The 25,444-nt window shown below is 36.3% G+C and overlaps 1 protein-coding gene across 1 annotated transcript in view; it reads left to right on the top strand.

Annotated features, from left to right (window-relative positions):
• Window positions 1-25,444, top strand: part of APC (APC regulator of WNT signaling pathway) — a 133,113-nt gene that overhangs the window by 51,295 nt on the left and 56,374 nt on the right. Inside the window, 4 exon segments of the mRNA XM_061189516.1 lie at window positions 5,061-5,145; window positions 11,684-11,885; window positions 15,993-16,101; window positions 19,555-19,668. Of these exon segments, the coding sequence (XP_061045499.1) occupies window positions 5,061-5,145; window positions 11,684-11,885; window positions 15,993-16,101; window positions 19,555-19,668 (510 nt within the window).

Here is a 25,444-nt window from a genome sequence, read left to right as displayed (position 1 = left end):
GAAAATGACTGATAATCAAAAGAACAAATAGAAAATAGAAGCAAATCCCAAGATGATCCATGTGTTGTAATTAGTAGTCAAAGATTTTAACATAATTTGAATGTTTTGAAAAAAAAGGAAAAGATGGATTAAATGGATGAAAAATCAGAAAATCTCGACAGAGAATTGGAATCTGTAATTAAGAAGAATCATATAGATATTCTATAACTGAAATATTTTTGACATTAACTTATTGGATGGGCTTGACCACAGGTTAAACACAGGATTAATGAACTAGTGAGAAGATAGAATTAGTGAACATGTAAAAAGGTCAATAGAAAAATATCCAAACTGAAGCACAGAAGAGGAAGAAAAATGGAAAACAGAGTATGTAAGAGTTGTGAGGGACACAGGCAAATAGGTAAAGGCAAATATAATTGAAGTCTTAGAAGGGGCAGGGGAAGAGAATGGAGCAAAAGTAATATTTAAAGACGTAGTGGCTGAGAATTAATGTAAAGCTGTTGTAAAGTTATTAAGACAATGTGGTAATTAGAGTAGATTAGTAGACTAACAGCAATAGAGTTGAGAAAAATACCTACATATATATGGTCACCTGATTTATGATCCAGGCATCCCTGCAGATCAGTGGGGAAAGGCTGGTCTTTTCAATAAATGGTGCAGAGGCAATTAAATATCTGTATGAAGGAAAAAAAACCAAAAAAGAACCAAGAGCTCTACTTCCAATCATATGCAAAAAAGTAATTCAAGTAAATCATATGCAAAAAAAGTAAATGTGAAGACAGAACAGTTTCCTTCTGGAAGAAAACTTAGGGAATAGCGTCATCTCCTTAGAGTAGGCAAAGATTTCTTAAATACAATGCCAAAGTACTAAAAATTTATCAGTTGGACATCATTAAAACCGACAGCTTTTGTTCATCAAAAGACTCCATTATGTTTCTAGAAGAAAATATAGGATAATATTGCTTTGACCTTCATGAAGGCAAAATTTCTTAGTACACATAAAGCTCCAAACATAAAAGAAAAAAAGGTATAAAATGAATGTCATCAAATTTAAAACTTAAAGTCTTTTCAAAAGACTTCATTAAGTAAATGAAAAGGCAAGGCATAGACTGGAAGAAAATATTTGCAGTACGTATATCTGATAAAGGACTTGGTTCAGAATATACAAAGAATTTTTACAAACCAATAATTTAAAAAGTCCAGTTTTTAAAATCTGGCCCAAAACTTGAAAAGACAAATAAAAAAGGAAGGTAAATGGTCAGTAAGCACATGTAAAGGGATTCAACATCCTTTATCCTCAGGGAAATGCAAATATCATTTCATTCCTACTCAAATCACTAAAATTTAAAAGACTGATCATGCCAAATGTGGAACATCAAGATGCTTATACATTGCTGGTAGGAGTATAAAATGGCACATCATCTTTGGAAAACCATTCAGCAGTTTCTTTTAAAGTTAAACCGTATGACTCAGCATTTAAACTTCCAGATATATACTCAAGAGAAGTGAGTGCATGTGTCCACCTGAAGATATGTGCAAAAATGTTCATAGTAGCATTCTTCATAATAGCCTCCAAACTGGCAACAACCCAGATGTCCATCAAGAGTGAGGATAAAGGATAAATCAGTTGAGGTGCATTCATACAGTGGATAACTACATAGCATTAAAAAATAAATAACTGATACATGCAACAGCATGAATAAATCTCTAGAAATTTTGGTGAGCAAAAACCGTGAGACACAAAAGACTTTATACTGTATGATTTCATTTATGTGCAGTTCACAAGCATGCCAACTAATAGATACAGAAATCAGAATACTGGTTACCTTTGGGGAGTGAATATTGATTGGTAAGGGCAAAAGGGAACCTTCTGAGATGCTGGAAATGTTCTGTGTCTTCCCTGGGTAGTGATTACATGGATACTTAGATTACATCAGAAACTTAATATTGGTGTACTTTTCATATGTATGTTGTATCTCAGTAAAACAGAAAAAAAATTAGGGCTAATTTTTGTCATGGAATAGCCATAAACTATTCACAACAAAGTAGTGAGTAATCTAGTCATGCTGGATGATGTCATCTTGAGGCAAGGTAACTGGATCTGACTGTGAATTAATGTGTGCATTTTTTTTCTTTTTTTGGTGAGGTTCATAACTCAGAATGTACAAAAAAAGTTTAATGGAACGTATTGGAATAAGTAGCTTCCAAGGTGGCTGCTTTGAAAGTCTTAAAAAAATTTTTTTTAAACCTTAAATTTCAATAATTTTTACTTTTGTGGTTAGAGCTTGTATCAACAGACTTCTAACCACATGCAGAGAAACTTAAAAAAAAATATTACAAGTTGTGCATATTTACTATTTTTAAAAATTAGGAAATATGGGCAAACAAAAAGAGATATCAAAATCACCCATTTAAAAAATATTTTTAATACCAGCAGTAACCTTTGATAATGTGTATATTTTTCTCTCTGCGCATTTTATGCAGGCATGCATTTAATGGGATCATATTTTGAAGCATGCTTTTTAATTTAATATAGTCATCTTTTCATGTCATTAAATATTTTATAATATTTTCATAGTTCTATAATATTCCATTGTATGGCTAATGCCATAAATTTATTTAATCCTTTATTGTTGGACATGCAGGTTTACATAGCCTTTTAATTTCTATTGTTGGTGTTATTTTAATTTTTCTTTATTATTTTTTAACATGTTTTTTAAAAACTGTTAATGTGCCATTAGTTTTGAAAAATTAGGTATATGTCCTATGAGATGCCAAGGATTTCTTTTTCTTGTTGTTTTTGAACTCTTAAGTACTTGTACCTCTTCTAAAAACAATATTTTTTTGTAATACCTGTTGTTTTAAAATTAGGAAACCACAAACAAGCAAAAAAATTGCTTGCAATTCTAACTTCCATAGAATACCACTGTGAACTCTTGATGATAGGCTTTGGAGAATAATCTTGTATAAAGAGAGACCTGATCAGAGCTGTGTTTTAAAAGGCTTACTCTGATAGTTCTGTGCAAGGTAGGACCATTTAGGAGTTTATTTTAGTAGTTTTGAGGTTAATAACCAGGATAGTGACAGAATAGAAAAGAGGTGGCTGTAAGAGAGATAATAGAGCTAGAATACAGCATTTGATAACTGATTGGGAAGATGAAGGAGGGGATGCTGAGGATTTGAGCCTGGAGGTACAAAAGAAGGCTACTGCCATTTAACTGAAGGAATACAAGGCGAAGAACAGGTTTTAGTGGCACAAAATGATAGTTCGGACATTTACATGTGCAGTGCATATCATCCAGATGCACTGGATGTAAAGCATCTATCAGTCATACTGGGAAAGTAAGTCTGAAATTTGCAAGTGAGGTTAGGATTAGACATATAATTGGAAGTTATTTGAGAAAGGCAGTTGTTGAATTGTGAGACTGGGGATTATAAGAAATGGGGATAAGATTAAAGGATCATTGAAAGACTACAAGCAGCAGTGGATGGAAGGAGAATTGGGATCCTAAACACTGCAGGTAGCCTACAGTGGTAATCTCAAACTTTATGGAAGAGATGGTGTCCTGATGTTTATACCAAATGTTTTAGAGTAATCTACATTCATTCGAGAAAGGCATCCCTGTGCAAATTTATTTCCTATCCCACAGTTGTGATACACTCTGACATAATTTCTGAACGTGAATATCAGTCACCTTCGCGTTCCCAAGTCTACTTATCTAAGCCTTTTAACTTCCAACATGGTCTGTTATTTGAAGGTCAGATCTTAAGGTCACAGGCTATTTCTTGTTATTAACATAGGGATTCTTTTCTTAATGCTTATAATGTCACTGTCAAGGTAAACCAGTGGAGTTGCCTTTGCTACATTTACTCATTTTTTGACAGATTTCCTTTTCAATCTATTTATGGATCATTTTTCATATAGAGGAACACTGCCCATAGCTATAAGATTGTAAATGTTCAAATACACTGTTTTGCATTGGGAAACCTAGTTGGCCAACAAAAGATTTTGCTGTGAACTAGAATGGGATGCCTCAGAATATATAAAATGTAAATGTATATAAATTATAGAAAAACTAGTAGAAGATGAAAGTTCCCAACCTTCTTTGACAAAAATTTATCAAGAGAAGGATTTAGATGGGAAAGGAAATAATGGATCAAAAGTCAGGAGACTGAGCATACAGTCACTTAACTATCTGCTGATTATAAATCAGTGTACTAGTAGAATGTACATAAATGTAGTATATAAAAGCTTGCTGTTTATTGGGGTGTTAAATAAAACAGCGTACTGTGTTAATCTGGTGTTTTTCATGGCCATGTTGGTATAAGCTTAAGAGACGTGGATTTTAAACACATAACTAGCTTTTGTGCCTCGGGCAAGTCTTTGAGTCTCAGTTGATCTGTCTGAAAGATGAGAATGATCCACTTTGCTATATTATTTCAGAAGTTACAGATAATATATCTTAACTATTCCATATATATAGTGTATTGCATGGAGACTACCCATAATCACCATTATCACAAAATATCACTGTTGTTGGGCTATAATTTATTATTCATAATTAGTAATAGGTAATATATGTAGAGTACTTTACAGATAGATATGTTTTCAGAGAGATCTGAAATAACTTTGTTCCCCGAGTAGACCTAAATGCCAAGAAACTTAGAAGCATGTCTTCAAAAAGTTATTTAGGGGACTTCCCTGGTGGCACAGTAGTTAAGAATCTGCCTGCCAATGCAGGGGACCCGGGTTTGATCTCTGGTCCAGGAAGATCCCACATGCCATGGAGCAACTAAGCCCGTGAGCCACAACTACTGAGCCTGTGCTCTAGAGCCCATGAGCCATAACTACTGAGCCCGCGCGTCACAACTACTGAGCCTGCGTGCCTAGAGCCCGTCTCCGCAACAAGAGAAGCCACCACAATGAGAAGCCCGCACGCAGCAACGAAGACCCAACGCAGCCAAAAATTTTTTTAAAAATTTAAAAAATAAAATTGATATTATTAAAAAAAAATTACTTAGAATTTTGTCACGTTAATGTATTGTGTTCTTTTTTACAGGAAGTACTTAAACAACTACAAGGAAGTATTGAAGATGAAGCTATGGCTTCGTCTGGACAGATTGATTTATTAGAGCGTCTCAAAGGTAGATTTATTTATTTTTATTTTTTTTAACATCTTTATTGGAGTATAATTGCTTTACAATGTTGTGTTAGTTTCTGCTTTATAACAAAGTGAATCAGCTATACATATACATACATCAAAGGTAGATTTTTAAAAAGTGTTTTAAAGTAATTTTTTTAAGCGCCAGTTGTCAGCTTAAGGTGTATATACCCAAGTACAGTTTCTCTTGATTAGAATGTTGGTATTGGGTTTTCTTGGCTTTGAATAAACTATTTTAGATTCCTTCCTTGATAATTTTCAGCTCTTTCTAAAACTCATTGCTGTTCTGCTAGTCACTAAATAGGCCTTTAATAAGCTGTATGCCACAGAGTGGGCCCATTGCTTCATTTGAAGGAGTCAGTGACTTCTTTGTTCCGTCCAGGGTAGAAGTGCTTTATCTTCATATACATATGGCCTGATTTTTCGTGGGACTGTTTCTCTTATAGAACCAGGAGTCAATGAATTTCTCTGAGCATCAGCATTTGTGATAAGGATTTCTTCTGTTTCCTATATAAATTTGCTGCTCAATAACTGCCATAATTTAGTACTCCTACAGGCTTTATGTAATATATATAATGTATTTTCAGTTATATTATAAAATGGCTTAAAATTGGAGAGCTAAAATATGAACCAAAGATTTCATTTTTAAAAGATAGAAGCACTGGGCGGTGCCAAGGAGAGAGTCGCGGGGTGGCTCACTGCCCTGTGTGTAAAGTTTTCTCCGCGGGGGGCTGGGTTCACGTGACAAGTTATCTCTGGAGTTCAAGTTTGAGTTGAAACCAGCCTCAAATTTCACTTGTCCTCACTGACCCGTGGATTTCTGTGTGACCAGCTGTGTGGGTTACAGGCTCTAGGTGCTCCAACCAAGCGTCAGGGCTGTGCCTCTGAGGTGGGAGAGCTAAGTTCAGGACATTGGTCCACAAGAGACCTCCCAGCTCCACATAATATCAAATGGTGAAAATCTCCCAGAGATCTCCATCTCAACACCGAGACCCAGCTCCACTCAACGACCAGCAAGCTACAGTGCTGGACATCCTATGCCAAACAACTAGCAAGACAGGAACACAACCCCACCCATTAGCAGAGAAGCTGCCTAAAATCATAATAAGGCCACAGACACCCCAAAACACACCACCAGACGTGGACCTGCCCACCAGAAAGACAAGATCCAGCCTCATCCACCAGAACACAGGCACTAGTCCCCTCCACCAGGAGGCCTACACAACCCATTGAAACAACCTTAGCCACTGGGGGCAGACACCAAAGACAACGGGAACTACGAACCTGCAGCCTGTGAAAAGGAGACCCCAAACACAGTAAGTTAAGCAAAATGAGAAGACAGAGAAACAGCAGATGAAGAAGCAAGGCAAAAACCCACCAGAGCTAACAAATGGAGAGGAAATAGGCAGTCTACCTGAAAAAGACTTCAGAATAACAATAGTAAATATGATCCAAAATCTTGGAAATAGAATGGAGAAAATACAAGAAACGTTTAACAAGGACCTAGAAGAACTAAAGAGCAAACAAACAGTGATGAACAACACAATAAATGAAATTAAAAATTCTCTAGAAGGGATCAATAGCAGAATAACTGAGACAGAAGAACAGATTAGTGACCTGGAAGATAAAATAGTGGAAACAACTTCTGCAGAGCAGAATAAAGAAAAAAGAATGAAAAGAATTGAGGACAGTCCCAGAGACCTCTGGGATAACATTAAACGCACCAACATTCGAATTACAGGGGTCCCAGAAGAAGAAGAGAAAAAGAAAGTGACTGAGAAAATATTTGAAGAGATTATAGTTGAAAACTTCCCTAATATGGGAACGGAAATAGTTAATCAACTCCAGGAAGCACAGAGAGTCCCATACAGGATAAATCCAAGGAGAAACATGCCAAGAAACATATTAAACTATCAAAAATTAAATACAAAGAAAAAATATTAAAAGCATCAAGGGAAAAACAACAAATGACACGCAAGGGAATCCCCATAAGGTTAACAGCTGATCTTTCAGCAGAAACTCTGTAAGCCAGAAGGGAGCGGCAGGACATATTTAAAGTGATGAAGGAGAAAAACCTACAACCAAGATTACTCTACCCAGCAAGGATCTCATTCAGAGTTGACGGAGAAATTAAAACCTTTACAGACAAGCAAAAGCTAAGAGAATTCAGCACCACCAAACCAGCTTTACAACAAATGCTAAAGGAACTTCTCTAGGTAGGAAACACAAGAGAAGGAAAAGACCTACAATAACAAACCCAAAACAATTAAGAAAATGGTAATAGGAACATACATATCGATAATTACCTTAAATGTAAATGGATTAAATGCTCCCACCAAAAGACATAGACTGGCTGAATGGATACAAAAACAAGACTCGTATATATGCTGTCTACAAGAGACCCACTTCAGACCTAGGGACACATACAGACTGAAAGGGAGGGGATGGAAAAAGATATTCCATGCAAATGGAAATCAAAAGAAAGCTGGAGTGGCAATTCTCATATCAGACAAAATAGACTTTAAAACAAAGACTATTTATTACAAGAGACAAAGAAGGACACTACATAATGATCAAGGGATCAATCCAAGAAGAAGATATAACAATTGTAAATATTTATGCAGCCAACATAGGTGCACCTCAGTACATAAGGCAGATACTGACAGCCATAAAAGAGGAAATCGGCAGTAACACAATCATAGTAGGGGACTTTAACACCCCTCTTTCACCAATGGACAGATCATCCAAAACGAAAATAAATAAGGAAGCACAAGCTTTAAATGATACATTAAACAAGATGGACTTAATTGATATTTATAAGACATTCCATCCAAAAACAACAGAACACACTTTCTTCTCAAGTGCTCATGGAACATTCTCCAGGATAGATCATATCTTGGGTCACAAATCAAGCCTTGGTAAATTTAAGAAAATTGAAATCGTATCAAGTATCTTTTCCAACCACAATGCTATGAGACTAGATATCAATTACTGGAAAAAATCTGTAAAAAATACAAACACATGGAGGTTAAACAATACACTGGTTAATAACCAAGAGATCACTGAAGAAATCAAAGAGGAAATCAAAAAATACCTAGAAACAAATGACAATGAAAACACAATGACCCCAAAGCTATGAGATGCAGCAAAAGCAGTTCTAAGAGGGAAGTTTATAGCAATACAATCCTACCTTAAGAAACAAGAAACATCTCAAATCAACCTAACCTTACACCTAAAGCAATTAGAGAAAGAAGAACAAAAAAACCCCCAAAATTAGCAGAAGGAAAGAAATCATAAAGATCAGATCAGAAATAAATGAAAAGAAAAAGAAGGAAACAATAGCAAAGATCAATAAAACTAAAAGCTGGTTCTTTGAGAAGATAAACTAAATTGATAAACCATTAGCCAGACTCATCAAGAAAAAAAGGGAGAAGACTCAAATCAGTAGAATTAGAAATGAAAAAGGAGAAGTAACAACCGACACTGCAGAAATACAAAGGATCATGAGAGATTACTACAAGCAACTATATGTCAATAAAATGGACAACCTGGAAGAAATGGACAAATTCTTAGAAATGCACAACCTTCCGAGACTGAACCAGGAAGAAATAGAAAATATGAACAGACCAATCACAAGCACTGAAATTGAAACTGTGATTAAAAATCTTCCAACAAACAAAAGCCCAGGACCAGATGGCTTCACAGGCAAATTCTATCAAACATTTAGAGAAGAGCTAACACCTATCCTTCTCAAACTCTTCCAAAATACAGAAGACGGAGGAACACTCCCAAACTTGATCTACAAGGCCACCATCACCCTGATACCAAAACCAGACAAAGATGTCTCAAAGAAACAAAACTACAGGCCAATATCACTGATGAACATAGATGCAAAATTCCTCAACAAAATACTAGCAAACAGAATCCAACAACATATTAAAAGGATCACACGCCATGATCAAGTGGGGTTTATCTCAGGAATGCAAGGATTCTTCAATATACGCAAATCAATCAGTGTGATACACCATATTAACAAATTGAAGGAGAAAAACCATATCATCTCAATAGATGCAGAGAAAGCTTTCGACAAAATTCAACACCCATTTAGGATAAAAACTCTCCAGAAAGTAGGCATAGAGGGAACTTTCCTCAACATAATAAAGGCCATCTATGACAAACCCACAGCCAACATCGTTCTCAGTGGTGAAAAACTGAAACCATTTCCACTAAGATCAGGAACAAGACAAGGTTGCCCACTCTCACCACTATTATTCAACATAGTTTTGGAAGTTTTAGCCACAGCAATCAGAGAAGAAAAAGAAATAAAAGGAATCCAGATCAGAAAAGAGGAAGTAAAGCTGTCACTGTTTGCAGATGACATGATATTATGCATAGAGAATCCTAAAGATGCTACCAGAAAACTACTAGAGCTAATCAATGAATTTTGGTAAAGTAGCAGGATACAAAATTAATGCACAGAAATCTCTTGCATTCCTATACACTAATGTTGAAAAATCTGAACGTGAAATTAAGAAAACACTCCCATTTACCATTGCAACAAAAAGAATAAAATATCTAGGAACAAACCTACCTAAGGAGACAAAAGACCTGTATGCCGAAAATTATAAGACACTGATGAAAGAAATTAAAGATGATACAAACAGATGGAGAGATATACCATGTTCTTGGATTGGAAGAATCAACATTGTGAAAATGACTATACTACCCAAAGCAATCCACAGATTCAGTGCAATCCCTATCAAACTACCACTGGCATTTTTCACAGAACTAGAACAAAAAATTTCACAGTGTGTATGGAAACACAAAAGACCCCGAATAACCAAAGCAATCTTGAGAAAGAAAAACGGAGTTGGAGGAATCAGGTTCCCGGACTTCAGACTATACTACAAAGCTACAGTAATCAAGACAGTATGGTACTGGCACAAAAACAGAAATATAGATCAATGGAAAAGGATAGAAAGCCCAGAGTTAAACCCACGCACATATGGTCACCTTATCTTTGATAAAGGAGGCAAGAATATACAGTGGAGAAAAGACAGACTCTTCAATAAGTGGTGCTGGGAAAACTGGACAGGTATGTGTAAAAGAATGAAATTAGAACACTCCCTAACACCATACACAAAAATAAACTCAAAATGGATTAAAGACCTAAATGTAAGGCCAGACACTATCAAACTCTTAGAGGAAAACATAGGCAGAACACTGTATGACATAAATCACAGCAAGATCCTTTTTGACCCACCCACCTCCTAGAGAAATGGAAATAAAAACAAATGGGACCTAATGAAACTTCAAAGCTTTTGCACAGCAAAGGAAACCATAAACAAGACGAAAAGACAACCCTCAGAGTGGGAGAAAATATTTGCAAATGAAGCAACTGACAAAGGATTAATCTCCAAAATTTACAAGCAGCTCATGCAGCTCAATATCCAAAAAACAAACAACCCAATCCAAAAATGGGCAGAAGACCTAAATAGACATTTCTCCAAAGAAGATATACAGATTGCCAACAAACACTTGAAAGAATGCTCAATATCATTAGACAAATGCAAATCAAAAGTACAATGCGATATCATCTCACAGCGGTAAGAATGGCCATCATCAAAAAATCTACAAACAATAAATGGTGGAGAGGGTGTGGAGAAAAGGGAACCCTCTTGCACTGTTGGTGGGAATGTAAATTGATACAGCCACTATGGAGAAGAGTATGGAGGTTCCTTATAAAATTAAAAATAGAACTACCATACGACCCAGCAATCCCACTGCTGGGCATATAACCTGAGAAAACCATAATTCAAAAAGAGTCATGTACTACAATGTTCATTGCAGCTCTATTTACAATAGCCAGGACATGGAAGTATTCTAAGTGTCCATCGACAGATGAATGGATAAAGAAGATGTGGCACATATATACAATGGAATATTAGCCATATAAAGAAACGAAATTGAGTTATTTGTAGTCAGGTGGATGGACCTAGAGTCTGTCATACAGAGTGAAGTAAGTCAGAAAGAGAAAAACAAATACTGTATGCTAACACACATATATGGAATTTTAAAAAAAAGTTCTGAAGAACTTAGGGGCAAGACGGGAATAAAGACACAGACCTACTAGAGAATGGACTTGAGGATATGGGGAGGGGGAAGGGTAATCTGGGACAAAGTGAGAGAGTGGTATGGACATATATACACTACCAAATGTAAAATTGATAGCTCGTGGGAAGCAGCCGCATAGCACAGGGAGATCAGCTCGGTGCTTTGTGACCAACTAGAGGGGTGGGATAGCGAGGATGGGAGGGAGTCGCAAGAGGGAGGAGATATGGGGATATGTGTATATGTATAGCTGATTCACTTTGTTATAAAGCAGAAACTAACACACCATTGTAAAGCAATTATACTCCAATAAAGATGTTAAAAAATAAGAAGATAATATAAATGCATTAGTAATATTTTAGACCACTTAAAGCAATTGTTTTATAAAAACTTGTCTGTATTTTATTTAGAACTTAACTTAGATAGCAGTAATTTCCCTGGAGTGAAACTACGGTCAAAAATGTCCCTCCGTTCTTACGGAAGCCGAGAAGGATCTGTATCTAGTCGTTCAGGAGAGTGCAGTCCTGTTCCTATGGGTTCATTTCCAAGAAGAGGGTTTGTAAATGGAAGCAGAGAAAATACCGGTTATTTAGAAGAACTTGAAAAAGAGAGGTAACTTTTCTTCATTAAATAGTAAACTTTTATGCTCCAATTTTTGCTAGTATTTTGTCATTTTTTAATGATACAGGATAGGAATTATGAAGCGTGTATGGTGGATGATCACAAAAACTTACAGAGCATTTTACATTTATTATCTCAAAAACAATATGTTATTGATTGTACTTACCTTAAATCGAAAAAATGTAAAGGAGGCAATTTCTTGGGATTCTCAACTTCTACTTTGTCACTTAAATACTCACATGCTTTGTACGTTGAGTAATACACATGATCGCAATAGTTATATCTGGCTAAAGTATGTAACTGATTTTTAATTGAATTTCTGGTTATCTTTTGAAATGAATTAAATAACTACTAGATCCAGTATAAGATGACTGTTTCCATTATTAAAGGCCTATTACAAGTGGCCACAAATGAAACATTTTTTAATTTATCAGTTTCCGAGTCTAAAAAACATTACTTGACATAGAATAAGTTCTGGTTTCTCAGAGCTAGCGTATTAATTCTTTTCTTCTTGAAGTTAAAATCATCTCACTACGAGTATCAGAATATATATCGTTATTAGGAACTTTGTCAAGTGTTTTGTACCTTCTAAAAAATTATAAATTCCTTTATGTGTGATTAATACCATATTTTATTTATATTCCTAAAAGTTCTATTAGACTTTCAAGAAATATTCAAATGTATAAATGTTACATATTACCTCTGGGACCTTGGTCAAGTCATTAAATTTTTGTGTCATTCCCTTCTGTAAAATAGGGATATGATTCTACCTTGTGGAGTTATGAAAAATGAATATTAATATAGAAAATGCCTAGCATATCTCACTAAGAGGCAAAAGACCTTTTACTACTTTCCCTCTGGTTTCACGTTTGTCCATCTCTAAAAATAGGGATAATCATCTGGACCAGAAATAGTGTTAAGCTTTCTTTACTCTCCTGAGTTTACATGAGTCTCTATTTCATACCTTGAACCGCGACTGTTTCTGAGAGTCTAGGAAACACTATCCTGAAAAATAAGAAGCTAATAACTAGGGTCTACAGTCTTCCATCTCTTTGTCCCCTTTGAGCTCTGTTAAGAGGAATGTGAGCATACTGACTTTCCTAGGAACTTACTTTGCTTCATGTAGATAAAAGTCTAATTTTATTAGCAGAGAGAGAGGGGGGAGAGTATATGTGTGTGTAGTTCTGATATATCTTGTGTCTTCTTGGTTTTCACTGTGTTTGGAGGTAAATTTAGTTCTTGTTTATGTGACAAAATCTTTATTTTGCTCTCACACCTGATAGTTTGGATAGGTTTAGGCTCAAACTTATTTTCCTTCTTCATAATCAATGTCACTGATGAGAAATTTGGTATCGGTCTGATTCACATTCCTTTTCAGGGAACCAATTTTCTTCTTTTGAAGCTTTCAGAATGCCTTGGTATATGTGTTTTCCTGATTCATCATGCTGTATACTCGCTGTGCCCTTTTGCTCTGGAAATTTATTTTCTTCAGCTTTTGAAAATTCTGTTATTTCTTTGATGATTTTTCTCCCTCTGTTTTTCTATTCTTTCTTTCTAGACATCCCTTAAGTCATAGATCAACTATCTCTGTGTCTCTTTTTTTCTTGTCTTCTGTATTGCCCAAGATAATTGAGATAAGTGTTGGAAAGTAGTCAAGCCAGGACTCAAACCCAGGTCCATAACCTTTTGAACTTCAGTTTTCCGGTCTGTAAAATGAGCATAAGAATAACTACCTTAAAAGATGTTGTGAGGATAAAATTCGATTTTTAAAAAAGTACTTAGCACTCTGTCTGATACACTCAATAGGCAGCTATTGTCACATTAGCCATTAATACATTTAACAAATATTTAAGTGCATAATATATGTGCCATGCTCTTCTAGATGATTCTGAATTAGCTAGAGGACTAAGAAGACATGAGATTTACATTCTAAAGAAGACTCTTGGCAGTCACTAAATAAGCCGTTAATACACTAAACAAACCATAGAGACCCACCAGCTTCTGGGTCTGGACCTTGTTTCAGTTTTGAGTCTTAAGCACTGTTGTGTGAGTTACAAGATCAACTACTCTCAGTTAACCACTTGTTATCATGCTGGCTCAAGACTCAGTAACTTTTGCTTCCCCAGAGCACTTTGCCACAGTTCGATCTTAAACTTGAGAGTAACAACTTGTCCCTATTCTCCTTAACATTTTCCTCACTCCACTACCATCACTAACCTTAGCCTATCCATTTAAGCACTTTTAGCACCCAGATCTTATTTAAATAAGCCTATTTATTGGAGAGTAATCAGAGGAAATAGCATCTCCATCTATCCCTTATTTCCCCACCTTAGTCCTGGTAGGTCCTACAGGTACTCACCAGGGAACATTGAAAAATAGAATCAGATCTCATTTTTATGTCAGTTTTAGTATCCAGCCTGTGAAAGAGATTCAAGATTTCTACATTGCTTTCTCCTGGTTCTGTTGTCAAAAATGGAAGGGAGGGGACAGCTTCTCATTGGTCAGCACACCTCCCCCGCCCCAGGTTGTTACATCATAACCAGGGCCTGGCTTCCTTCCCATGGATTCCCTCACTACTGAGGTTGCCACATCAAAAGTGAAGGCTTATTTCTTATTTTTTAAATTGCTTCTCAGTAAAGGAAAGGGAATTTTAGCAAGAATAGAACCTTCCACATACTCACATGCATACATATTCTTCAAGAAAATATAATCAAATAGAATTTTAAAGTAACAGTGTCAGAGTGGGGAACAACTCTGTGTAAGAGCAAACCCCAGAAGCCATAATAAAAAATATCCTCAGATCTGACTACGGGAAAATTAAAATTGTCTACATGGCAAAAACATAGTGAAAAAACAAGTGTAAACTGAGAAAAAATATTTATAACTGACAAAGTGCTATCATTCTTAATATAGAAGAGGTCCTATAAATAAGTAAGAAAAAGTCACAGAAACGGAAATACAAATGGATTTTAAACTTGAAAAAATACTTAACCTTACTCATACTAATAGAAATCAAATTATAACCATAGTGATGTACCATTTCTTAAAATCCTAGGTATGTAAAAATTTTTTAAACATTTCACAAAACGTTTGCATTGGTGCAGGTGGCAAGAGCATAAATAGGTACAATACCTAATAAGGGCAGTAATTTTAAAATTTACATACCCTAACAATTTATCTTCTGCACATGCTTGAACATTTGTGAAATGAACTTATGTATAAGGATATTCAGTGCAGCATTGTTTATAATAGCATTGTTTATAATAGCAAAAGATTAGAAAGATCCTAAATGCCCTCCAACATAGAACCAGTTATAGTTTATCCCTGTATGGATTCATGAATATCTTTGCAGCTAGCAAAAAACACATAGGACCTTTTTATGTTCTGATACAGAATGATCTCCAAGATAGATTTTTAAGTGGGAAAAAAAAAGTTATAGGACAACACACATAAAAATATGCTACTATTTATGTTTAAAAATGTACATGTAATTATATACATATATCCTTGCATTTTTATAGAGTATCTCTGGAAATATATACAAGAGAGTGATAATGGTCGCTTTGGGAAAGAGCCACATGAAAGGAGATAGATCATATACTTCTTGTACCTACTGATTTTTTCCCATTAACACTCTTATTTTGCATTTATCTTTATAATGATCAGATACGGAGTATCTTGATATAGATTGTTATTGAGGACATCATTGATTAGGTTGTGAGGAATTATATAACAAATTCATCTTCAAATTCCAAACTAAGAAAACATTTCTCTCCCTCAGAATAACTTCCTCTTATTACACAGTGACAATATATTTCTTAGTGTTTTGACTGCTGAGAAGCCGAAAGCTACATCTATGTCCAATGCAGTAGTTCCCTGTACTCTAGGTTTGTTTTTTGCATAATTACTGCTTTTCTTTACTCCTTTATTATACTTTTTATTCTTGTATTAAGTCCCACCTTCAAAAATCCAAAATTAATAAAATTTTCATTTATTCATTATACTTTAAATAGAGAACAGTACAGTTACAGCTTATAAGAACCGCTGTTGTGTGTGCTATATTAGCATTGTGTAAACTTAACTTTTTTTGAAAAACAGATCATTGCTTCTTGCTGACCTTGACAAAGAAGAAAAGGAAAAAGACTGGTATTATGCTCAACTTCAGAATCTCACTAAAAGAATAGATAGTCTTCCTTTAACTGAAAATGTAAGTAACTTGACAAAATGACTTATTTTTAATATTTAAAAGTATATATAAATATATAACTGCATTTATAGTTATTTGTAAACAGTAATATGTTTTATCCAACTTTAAACCTAAATATGTAATAATGAATTTTGTTTATAAAGATGATAAAACTTCATTACGCTCAAGCATATTTATTTTAAGTCCCTTGTTAAGAAAACCTCTTAAGTTTGAATACTAAAGGACTCAGGGTTCTACTAGGAAACTGGTTTTTTATTCTGTGTGTTCAATTACCAGATGTACTCTGTAGAAATGTTTATTACCATCTGTCTGTTTTTTGAACCGTATTACAGGACTCATGCCAGATAATTTTTGCAATAAAAGTATCTTTGAGATAACTTGTGTCCTAGTCAAATGACAGTATCTGGTGGTATGGATCTTAGGGCTTTTTGCAGGTATACTAAATTTGTTTTGCAAATATAACTATGTGAAAAATAATTTAATTCTGTCAGCCTCTTCCTCCCCACCCAGCCTCTCCATGTCAACTGTTTTATTCATGGGGTGGCACATGTAAGAACATTTCTGAAATACATTAGTAATTTTAAACAAGACTTTAACTGTTATCCATAAATTTTAAAATAATTTTTTAAAAGAGAAAAAATAGGCTAATTAATATATATCTTCCACTCTTAGCTTAAATTTTTCATTTTCTTTTCTTTTTTTTTTGGTCCTGCCACACGGCTCGTGGGATCTTAGTTCCCCAACCAGGGATTGAACCCGGGCCCCCTGCAGTGGAAGCGCGGAGCCCTAACCACTGGACCGCCAGGGAACTCCCTTTCATTTTCTAATAGCACTTTTGAGAGAGCATAATAAACAAAAGGCAAAAGTGCAAAGAAGGAAAACCTTTTTCAAAACACATAGTCAGTTTCCTGACTGGACTGGGCATTGCCTGATGGGAGCTAGAACTAGAAGCTTAAGTGCTCAGCCTCCTAGAACAGTCATCCAGGATTTTGAGAGGGAACGAATCTCCCTTCCTGACGATGTCTTAAAGTCTTTTCGGGAGTTAAGGAGACACCACTAGTGAAAGAACAGTTCATGGAGAGTTCTTGGCACATGAGGATTAGGAACTCAGGAGGGTTTGGTGGGATTTTTACTCTTAAAAATAGTAAAGCATTGTTTTGCGTAACATTCACTTTGGTAATTAGACTATACAAAATTTAGAGTCCAACTGTCTGCATGCAGTCGTGTATGTGACAATTCAAGATCAATTGGTTAATATCTAAAACAAAGATTAATTGTCAAATCATTCATTCCCATATTAATTTACTAAATAGCCAATCACGCTTATTTAAGAGGATATGTAAGATGTTATGGACCATTTGGCAACATTAGCGAATGTAAATTGCTTCCATTTCATAAATATTTTTTAATTTCACAAAACTTTGCTTTTATATTGGGAAGCCAAGTTAAGAACACTCTCATATGGAAATACTTATTAAGATACTAAATATTGGGCTTCCCTGGTGGCACAGTGGTTGAGAATCTGCCTGCCAATGCAGGGGACACGGGTTCGAGCCCTGGTCTGGGAAGATCCCACATGCTGCGGAGCAACTGGGCCCGTGAGCCACAACTACTGAGCCTGCGCGTCTGGAGCCTGTGCTCCGCAACAAGAGAGGCCGCGATAGTGAGAGGCCTGCGCACCGCAAAGAAGTGGCCCCCGCTCGCCGCAACTAGAGAAAGCCCTCGCACAGAAACGAAGACCCAACACAGCTAAAAATAAATAAATAAATTTATTTAAAAAAAAAAAGATACTAGGTATTGCTTAAAACATCAGATCTAAACTGCATTATTATAACATACTGTGTCACGTTCAACTTTTTGTGCAGGGGGGTTGGGGAAGTGGAGGACAAATAAGTGTAGTTACAACTGGCTCACTGGGAATTAGAAGTAACATGCAGACTATTTCATCTGTGTTGCAACCCGTAATGTGGGTATGCCTATAGGAATACATTCTGCTTATGTCATCTGTATATTGCAAGGGAAATGGGTGAGAGCTCCTCTAACTTATCTGACAACACAATTTGGGATCCTTAGGCCTACAGAATGCTATTCTGAGTCAGACATGTGCACATGCAGCTTTTTTTCTTTTTTTTTGTGGGATCTTAGTTCCCTGACCAGGGATCAAACCCAGGCCCTCAGCAATGAAAGCGCAGAGTCCTAACCTCTGGACCACCAGGGAATTCCACACATGCAGCTTTTTATTGGGCATATAGAGCATGAAAAATCTACAGCACTTCCTTGCTCCCGTCATGGCCCATTATAACTCTGTTACCTATCATTTTGTCTAATCATATTTTTAGCCTTTATTACCTCTTGGAGCATGTCTTTGCAAGTTTATTTACCTTGTCCTTTTCATCCTTTTTTATGCCTAGCAGTTACCACAGTACCTGGAATTTTAGTTAAAGGGCAAATAAAATTTTGAATGAATTAACACCCACTCTGTGAAGAAGTACTTTATTTGGTTTGTTTCAACTTGGGTTCACATTTGGATTTTTACCAAAAAGTTTGCGTTGTCTCACAATTAATGATTATATTATATAAAAGCTTTTTCTTATTCCAATTTCTTCTTTTTACAAATGGGAAAGTTCTCTCTGTTTAGTCTACATGTATACAACAGTCCGTACCTAAAATTCAGGTATAAACTTAAGGATGATGGACCTGATTCTTGATTATTCTATGTTGTCCACATTACTATTCTGGTTTTTAATAATTCCAAGTAGTACCTTTTCAGAGCAGAAGGATTATAAGGTGACTGAAGATAGGCTTACCCTAACTGGACCAATTATATATTTTATTTTATTTATTTATAAAATTTATTTATTTATTTATTTATAAAATTGATTGATTGATTGATTGCTGCATTGGGTCTTCGTTGCTGTGCACAGGCTTTCTCTAGTTCTGGCAAGCAGGGGCTACTCTTTGGTGCGCAGCCTTCTCATTGTGGTGGCTTCTCTTGTTGCAGAGCACGGGCTCTAGGCGCGCAGGCTTCAGTAGTTGTGGCATGCAGGCTCAGTAGTTGTGGCACACAGGCTTAGTTGCTCCGCAGCATGTGGGATCTTCCTGGACCAGGGCTCAAACCCGTGTCCCCTGCATTGGCAGGCAGATTCTTAACCACTGTGCCACCAGGAAAGTCCCCAATTATATATTTTAAATGAAAGAGTACAGTTTAATTAAAGCTGTTTGTGACTATGGGGCAATAAAAGTGTTTCAACTCTGCATTTCACATCAGAGACCCAGTCTGAGCCTAGCACTTATAATCAAGTTTTAGGACTCCTTGGAGTAAAAAATAATTTTCTCATGCACAGTAACTTACATATTTGCTTATTCATTTTCTTTATTGGTACTTATATGCTTTTTTATTTTTACTGATAAACACACAAGATATTAACATTTCCATTTTATTTGTGGTTTTAGTTTTCCTTACAAACAGATATGACCAGAAGGCAATTGGAATATGAAGCAAGGCAAATCAGAGTTGCAATGGAAGAACAACTGGGTACTTGCCAGGATATGGAAAAACGAGCACAGGTAACTTATTTATTATTAAACTATGAAACAGCACTAGCTAGAGATCTATTAAGAATCTAATGAATTACAGCTCTGTTACCATTGATTAAATTTTATTATTAGAGATATGTTAAAGTCTGTCTTTACTTTGACACTAGTTCAAAATAAGAATAATTTACCATGACCCTGATACCAAAACCAGACAAAGATGTCACAAAAAAAAGAAAACTACAGACCAATATCACTGATGAACATAGATGCAAAAATCCTCAACAAAATACTAGCAAACAGAATCCAACAGCACATTAAAAGGATCATACACCATGATCAAGTGGGGTTTATCCCAGGAATGCAAGGATTCTTCAATATATGCAAATCAATCAATGTGATACACCATATTAACAAATTGAAGGAGAAAAACCATATGATCATCTCAATAGATGCAGAGAAAGCTTTCGACAAAATTCAACACCCATTTATGATAAAAAACCCTCCAGAAAGTAGGCATAGAGGGAACTTACCTCAACATAATAAAGGCCATATATGACAAACCCACAGCCAACATTGTCCTCAATGGTGAAAAACGGAAACCATTTCCACTAAGATCAGGAACAAGACAAGGTTGCCCACTCTCACCGCTGTTATTCAACATAGTTTTGGAAGTTTTAGCCACAGCAATCAGAGAAGAAAAAGAAATAAAAGGAATCCAAATCGGAAAAGAAGAAGTAAAGCTGTCACTGTTTGCAGATGACATGATACTATACATAGAGAATCCTAAAGATGCTACCAGAAAACTACTAGAGCTAACCAATGAATTTGGTAAAGTAGCAGGATACAAAATTAATGCACAGAAATCTCTTGCATTCCTAAACACTAATGATGAAAAATCTGAAAGTGAAATTAAGAAAACACTCCCATTTACCATTGCAACAAAAAGAATAAAATATCTAGGAATAAACCTACCTAAGGAGACAAAAGACCTGTATGCAGAAATTATAAGACACTGATGAAAGAAATTAAAGATGATACAAATAGATGGAGAGATATACCATGTTCTTGGATTGGAAGAATCAACATTGTGAAAATGACTATACTACCCAAAGCAATCTACAGATTCAGTGCAATCCCTATCAAACTACCACTGGCATTTTTCACAGAACTAGAACAAAAAATTTCACAATGTGTATGGAAACACAAAAGACCCCAAATAGCCAAAGCAATCTTCAGAAAGAAAAACAGAACTGGAGGAATCAGGCTCCCAGACTTCAGACTATACTACAAAGCTACAGTAATTAAGACAGTATGGTACTGGCACAAAAACAGAAATATAGATCAATGGAACAGGATAGAAAGCCCAGAGATAAACCCACGCACATATGGTCACCTTATCTTTGATAAAGGAGGCAAGAATATACAGGGGAGAAAAGACAGCCTCTTCAATAAGTGGTGCTAGGAAAACTGGACAGCTACATGTAAAAGAATGAAATTAGAACACTCCCTAACACCATACACAAAAACAAACTCAAAATGGATTAAAGACCTAAATGTAAGGCCAGACACACTATCAAACTCTTAGAGGAAAACATAGGCAGAACACTGTATGACATAAATCACAGCAAGATCCTTTTTGACCCACCCACCTCCTAGAGAAATGGAAATAAAAACAAAAATAAACAAATGGGACCTAATGAAACTTCAAAGCTTTTGCACAGCAAAGGAAACCATAAACAAGACGAAAAAACCCTCAGAGTGGGAGAAAATATATGCAAATGAAGCAACTGACAAAGGATTAATCTCCAAAATTTACAAGCAGCTCATGCAGCTCAATATCCAAAAAACAAACAACCCAATCCAAAAATGGGCAGAAGACCTAAATAGACATTTTTCCAAAGAAGATATACAGATTGCCAACAAACACATGAAAGAATGCTCAACATCATTAGACAAATGCAAATCAAAACTACAGTGCGATATCATCTCACACCGGTCAGAATGGCCATCATCAAAAAATCTACAAACAGTAAATGCTGGAGAGGGTGTGGGGAAAAGGGAACTCTCTTGCACTGTTGGTGGGAATGTAAATTGATACAGCCACTATGGAGAAGAGTATGGAGGTTCCTTATAAAACTAAAAATAGAACTACCATATGACCCAGCAATCCCACTGCTGAGCATATACCCTGAGAAAACCATAATTCAAAAAGAGTCATGTACCACAATGTTCATTGCAGCTCTATTTGCAGTAGCCAGGACATGGAAGCGTTCTAAGTGTCCATCGACAGATGAATGGATAAAGAAGATGTGGCACGTATATACAATGGAATATTACTCAGCTATAAAAAGAAACGAAATTGAGTTATTTGTAGTGAGGTGGATGGACCTAGAGTCTGTCATACAGAGTGAAGTAAGTCAGAAAGAGAAAAACAAATACTGTACACATATATGGAATTAATTTTTAAAAAGTTATGAAGAACCTAGGGGCAAGACGGGAATAAAGACACAGACCTACTAGAGAATGGACTTGAGGATATGGGGAGGGGGAAGGGTAATCTGGGACAAAGTGAGAGAGTGGCATGGACATATATACACTACTGAATGTAAAATAGATAGCTCGTGGGAAGCAGCCGCATAGCACAGGGAGATCAGCTCGGCGCTTGTGACCACCTAGAGGGGTAGGATAGGGAGGGTGGGAGGGAGTCGCAAGAGGGAGGAGATATGGGGATATGTGTATATGTATATCTGATTCACTTTGTTATAAAGCAGAAACTAACACACCATTGTAAAGCAATTATACTCCAATAAAGATGTTAAAAAAAAAAGAATAATTTACCATGGCTGCTGGGCAACATAACCAGTGTTCACATAATTCTCCCTTCATATTTCATTTCCCTGATACTGTTCTGCTATGCCTTGGAATTATGAGGGAAGAAGAATTAGATGCTGATCTTCTGGTACCTGATAGCTAGCTTCTGTTAGCTATTTGTTAGTAATTGTCCACAGTACATCTTTCCCTCCTAACTCTCTGCTTGAGTGACTCAACATGTAAGACTAGAATGGCCAGCTAATGGACATGGGGAAGTGGATCCCAGGAAGACCTGAAGCCATGAGAAAAAAATGTGGGATCTCATTTGCAAGGAGAAAGGATGGATAAAAATTCCAAATAAAATAAGAGTAGAGTAAAAGTTTTTTAAGGAATAATTATGTATCAGAAACCAGAAGCCAACTTTATATTAACTTTAATAGAGAAATAATAAGATTATTACCATTGCACTCATTAATATGGTTGGGTGATTGCTGTCATCACTATTATTTAACTGTGTTTGGAGGCTCCACTAATTCAGTTAGAAAGAAAATAAGTTGTTTAAATACTACACTATTTTCCAACTAGAAGGGAGGAGACCAAATAATTGTCATTTGTAAATTATATGGTTGTTTGCCTAGAAAAGCCGTAGAGAAGAGTCAAAAAATATTTCAGCTAATGAGAGAATTGAATAAGGTAGCTGGAGTTAAGGTACATTACTAAAATTAGTAGGTTTTCTCTAGTAGCAATAGCTACCACTTGGAAATGGAAGATGGAGTAGGAGGACCTGTTTACAATAACAGGACACTTTAAAATACCTAGACCATACCCACATGAAGAAAAATATAAAATTGCTAAAGGACGCAAAATGTGGCCTTAGAAATAGAGGAGCCTGTGCTGCTGTCTGTATTGTATTTGGGGTATCTGGTTGCAGTGCCCCCTACATACCTGACCCCAGGGAATCGCGGAAGAGGGGCGGACCCCAATGGTAAGGGTCGTGCAGGGTATGGAGGGGTGGAGCGTGTGGTCAGGCCACCCAAGATGGCTGTTGTCTGCTCTCTGTACGTCCCCAGCTCGACCAGTGCCTGCTTCACCTACACCCCACTCACATGACTGACCTTCCTGCACGCTTGCCCCAGGCCCCAGCTAGTAATTGTTCTCATCAAAGGGGCGGTGAGGGATGTCCCTCTCTGCTAGTTTCTGCTGGCTTCCCTGGTAACTAATGAGCCAGCCTGAGGTAATTCTCCCTGTAACTAGCAAATCTCCCCTGCCACCGGGAGGGAAACCCGCTGCCATGTCCTGCCCGCTGTCCGCCGCACATGGCGGGGTGTCACTCCGGGACCTTGCTTCAGGTGTGTAAGATCCCCCATCCATTAAACCATTGATGTCTCTGTTGCTGAAAACAATAAATAAATAAAGAAGCCTAAGTGAGAAGACTTTAATATCCTTTAAAATGTTGATATATAATACAATTCCAGTCATAACCTTAAATTTTTTTTGGAGCCGGGAAAAATGATTCTAAAGTTTGCAAAGTAAAAATTTCCAAAAATATTTAAGAAAATTATGAGTGAGGATTTACCTTACCATTTGTTAAAACTTACTGTAAATGTGTTGTAGTAATCACAGTATGATAGCACAGGTATAGACGTAGGCAAATAGAACAGAACAGAAACTAGAAAAAGATATAAGAAAATATGGAATCTTTTAATGATAAAAGTTATAAATTTGGGCGGAAATGGTAAATAACTCAATAAACGCATAGGTATAACTAGGAACCTGTTTGGTAGAAGAGAAATTGAATTAGATCCCTAACTCACATCTTGTACATGAACAATTATAGGTGGATTAAATATCTAAATGTAAAAAATAAACATAAAATTAATAGAAGAAAATATAGGACAAGAGAGATCTTAATTAAGAATGGAAACTCAAAAGCAATAAAGGCGGGGTGGGAAACAGGATTTATTTCATAAAAATTTAAAACATTCATTCTGCAGAAAATAAACTAAGGGAAAATATTTGTACACATAAGGGGAAAAGGTTAATATCCCTGTACTATAAGAATTCCTACAAACAATAAGAAAAAGACAACTCTTTTTTTATATGGGCAGAGGATGTAATCATTCAATTTATTGAAAAGAAAATGCAGATGACCAGTAAAACATACAAATGACTGGCGAACAATTTAGGGAAAGTTGAAACAAAATCCACTCTTGCCCATGCGTGTGTGAGTTAGTCTCTATCTATCTCTGTTAACAGTTTGCTTATTTATTTATTCTCTCCATTATTTGTTCAACACATATTTGCACCTAGTATGGTGGTCTCTGCTCTCCTCTATGTGTAAATTTTTCACTGTTAAAACAACTCTGGGGGGCTTCCCTGGTGGCGCAGTGGTTGAGAATCTGCCTGCTAATGCCGGGGACACGGGTTTGAGCCCTGGTCTGGGAAGATCCCACATGCCGCGGAGCAACTAGGCCCGTGAGCCACAATTACTGAGCCTGCGCGTCTGGAGCCTGTGCTCCGCAACAAGAGAGGCCACAGTAATGAGAGGCCCGCGCACCGCGATGAAGAGTGGCCCCCACTTGCCGCAACTAGAGAAAGCCCTCGCACAGAAACGAAGACCCAACACAGCCATAAATAAAATAAATAAATAAATTTAAAAAATAAAAAAAAAACAACTCTGATAAACATACTTATTCATATCCTGTAAACACGCGCAACAGTTTCTCTAGGTCAAGAGTCAGCAGTCTTTTTCTTAAAGGGCTGTATGGTAAATATTTTAGACTTTGTGGCCATCTGCCTTTGTAGCAAGAAGGCAACCATAGATGACAATATATAAGCAGATGGGCATGGCTGTGTTTCAGTAAAACTTAATTCATAAATACAGATGGCTAGCAAGCCCTAATTTGCTGACCTCTGCTCTAGGGTATATACCTAAAAGCGTTAATTGCCGGTCATAAGGTATGAGTGTTTTGAATAGTGTGTGCCAAATTGCACT

Source organism: Eubalaena glacialis, chromosome 4 (genome assembly GCF_028564815.1).
Source record: "Eubalaena glacialis isolate mEubGla1 chromosome 4, mEubGla1.1.hap2.+ XY, whole genome shotgun sequence".
NCBI classification, from domain to species: Eukaryota; Metazoa; Chordata; class Mammalia; order Artiodactyla; family Balaenidae; genus Eubalaena; species Eubalaena glacialis.
This window is presented reverse-complemented; position numbering and strand designations above follow the sequence as displayed.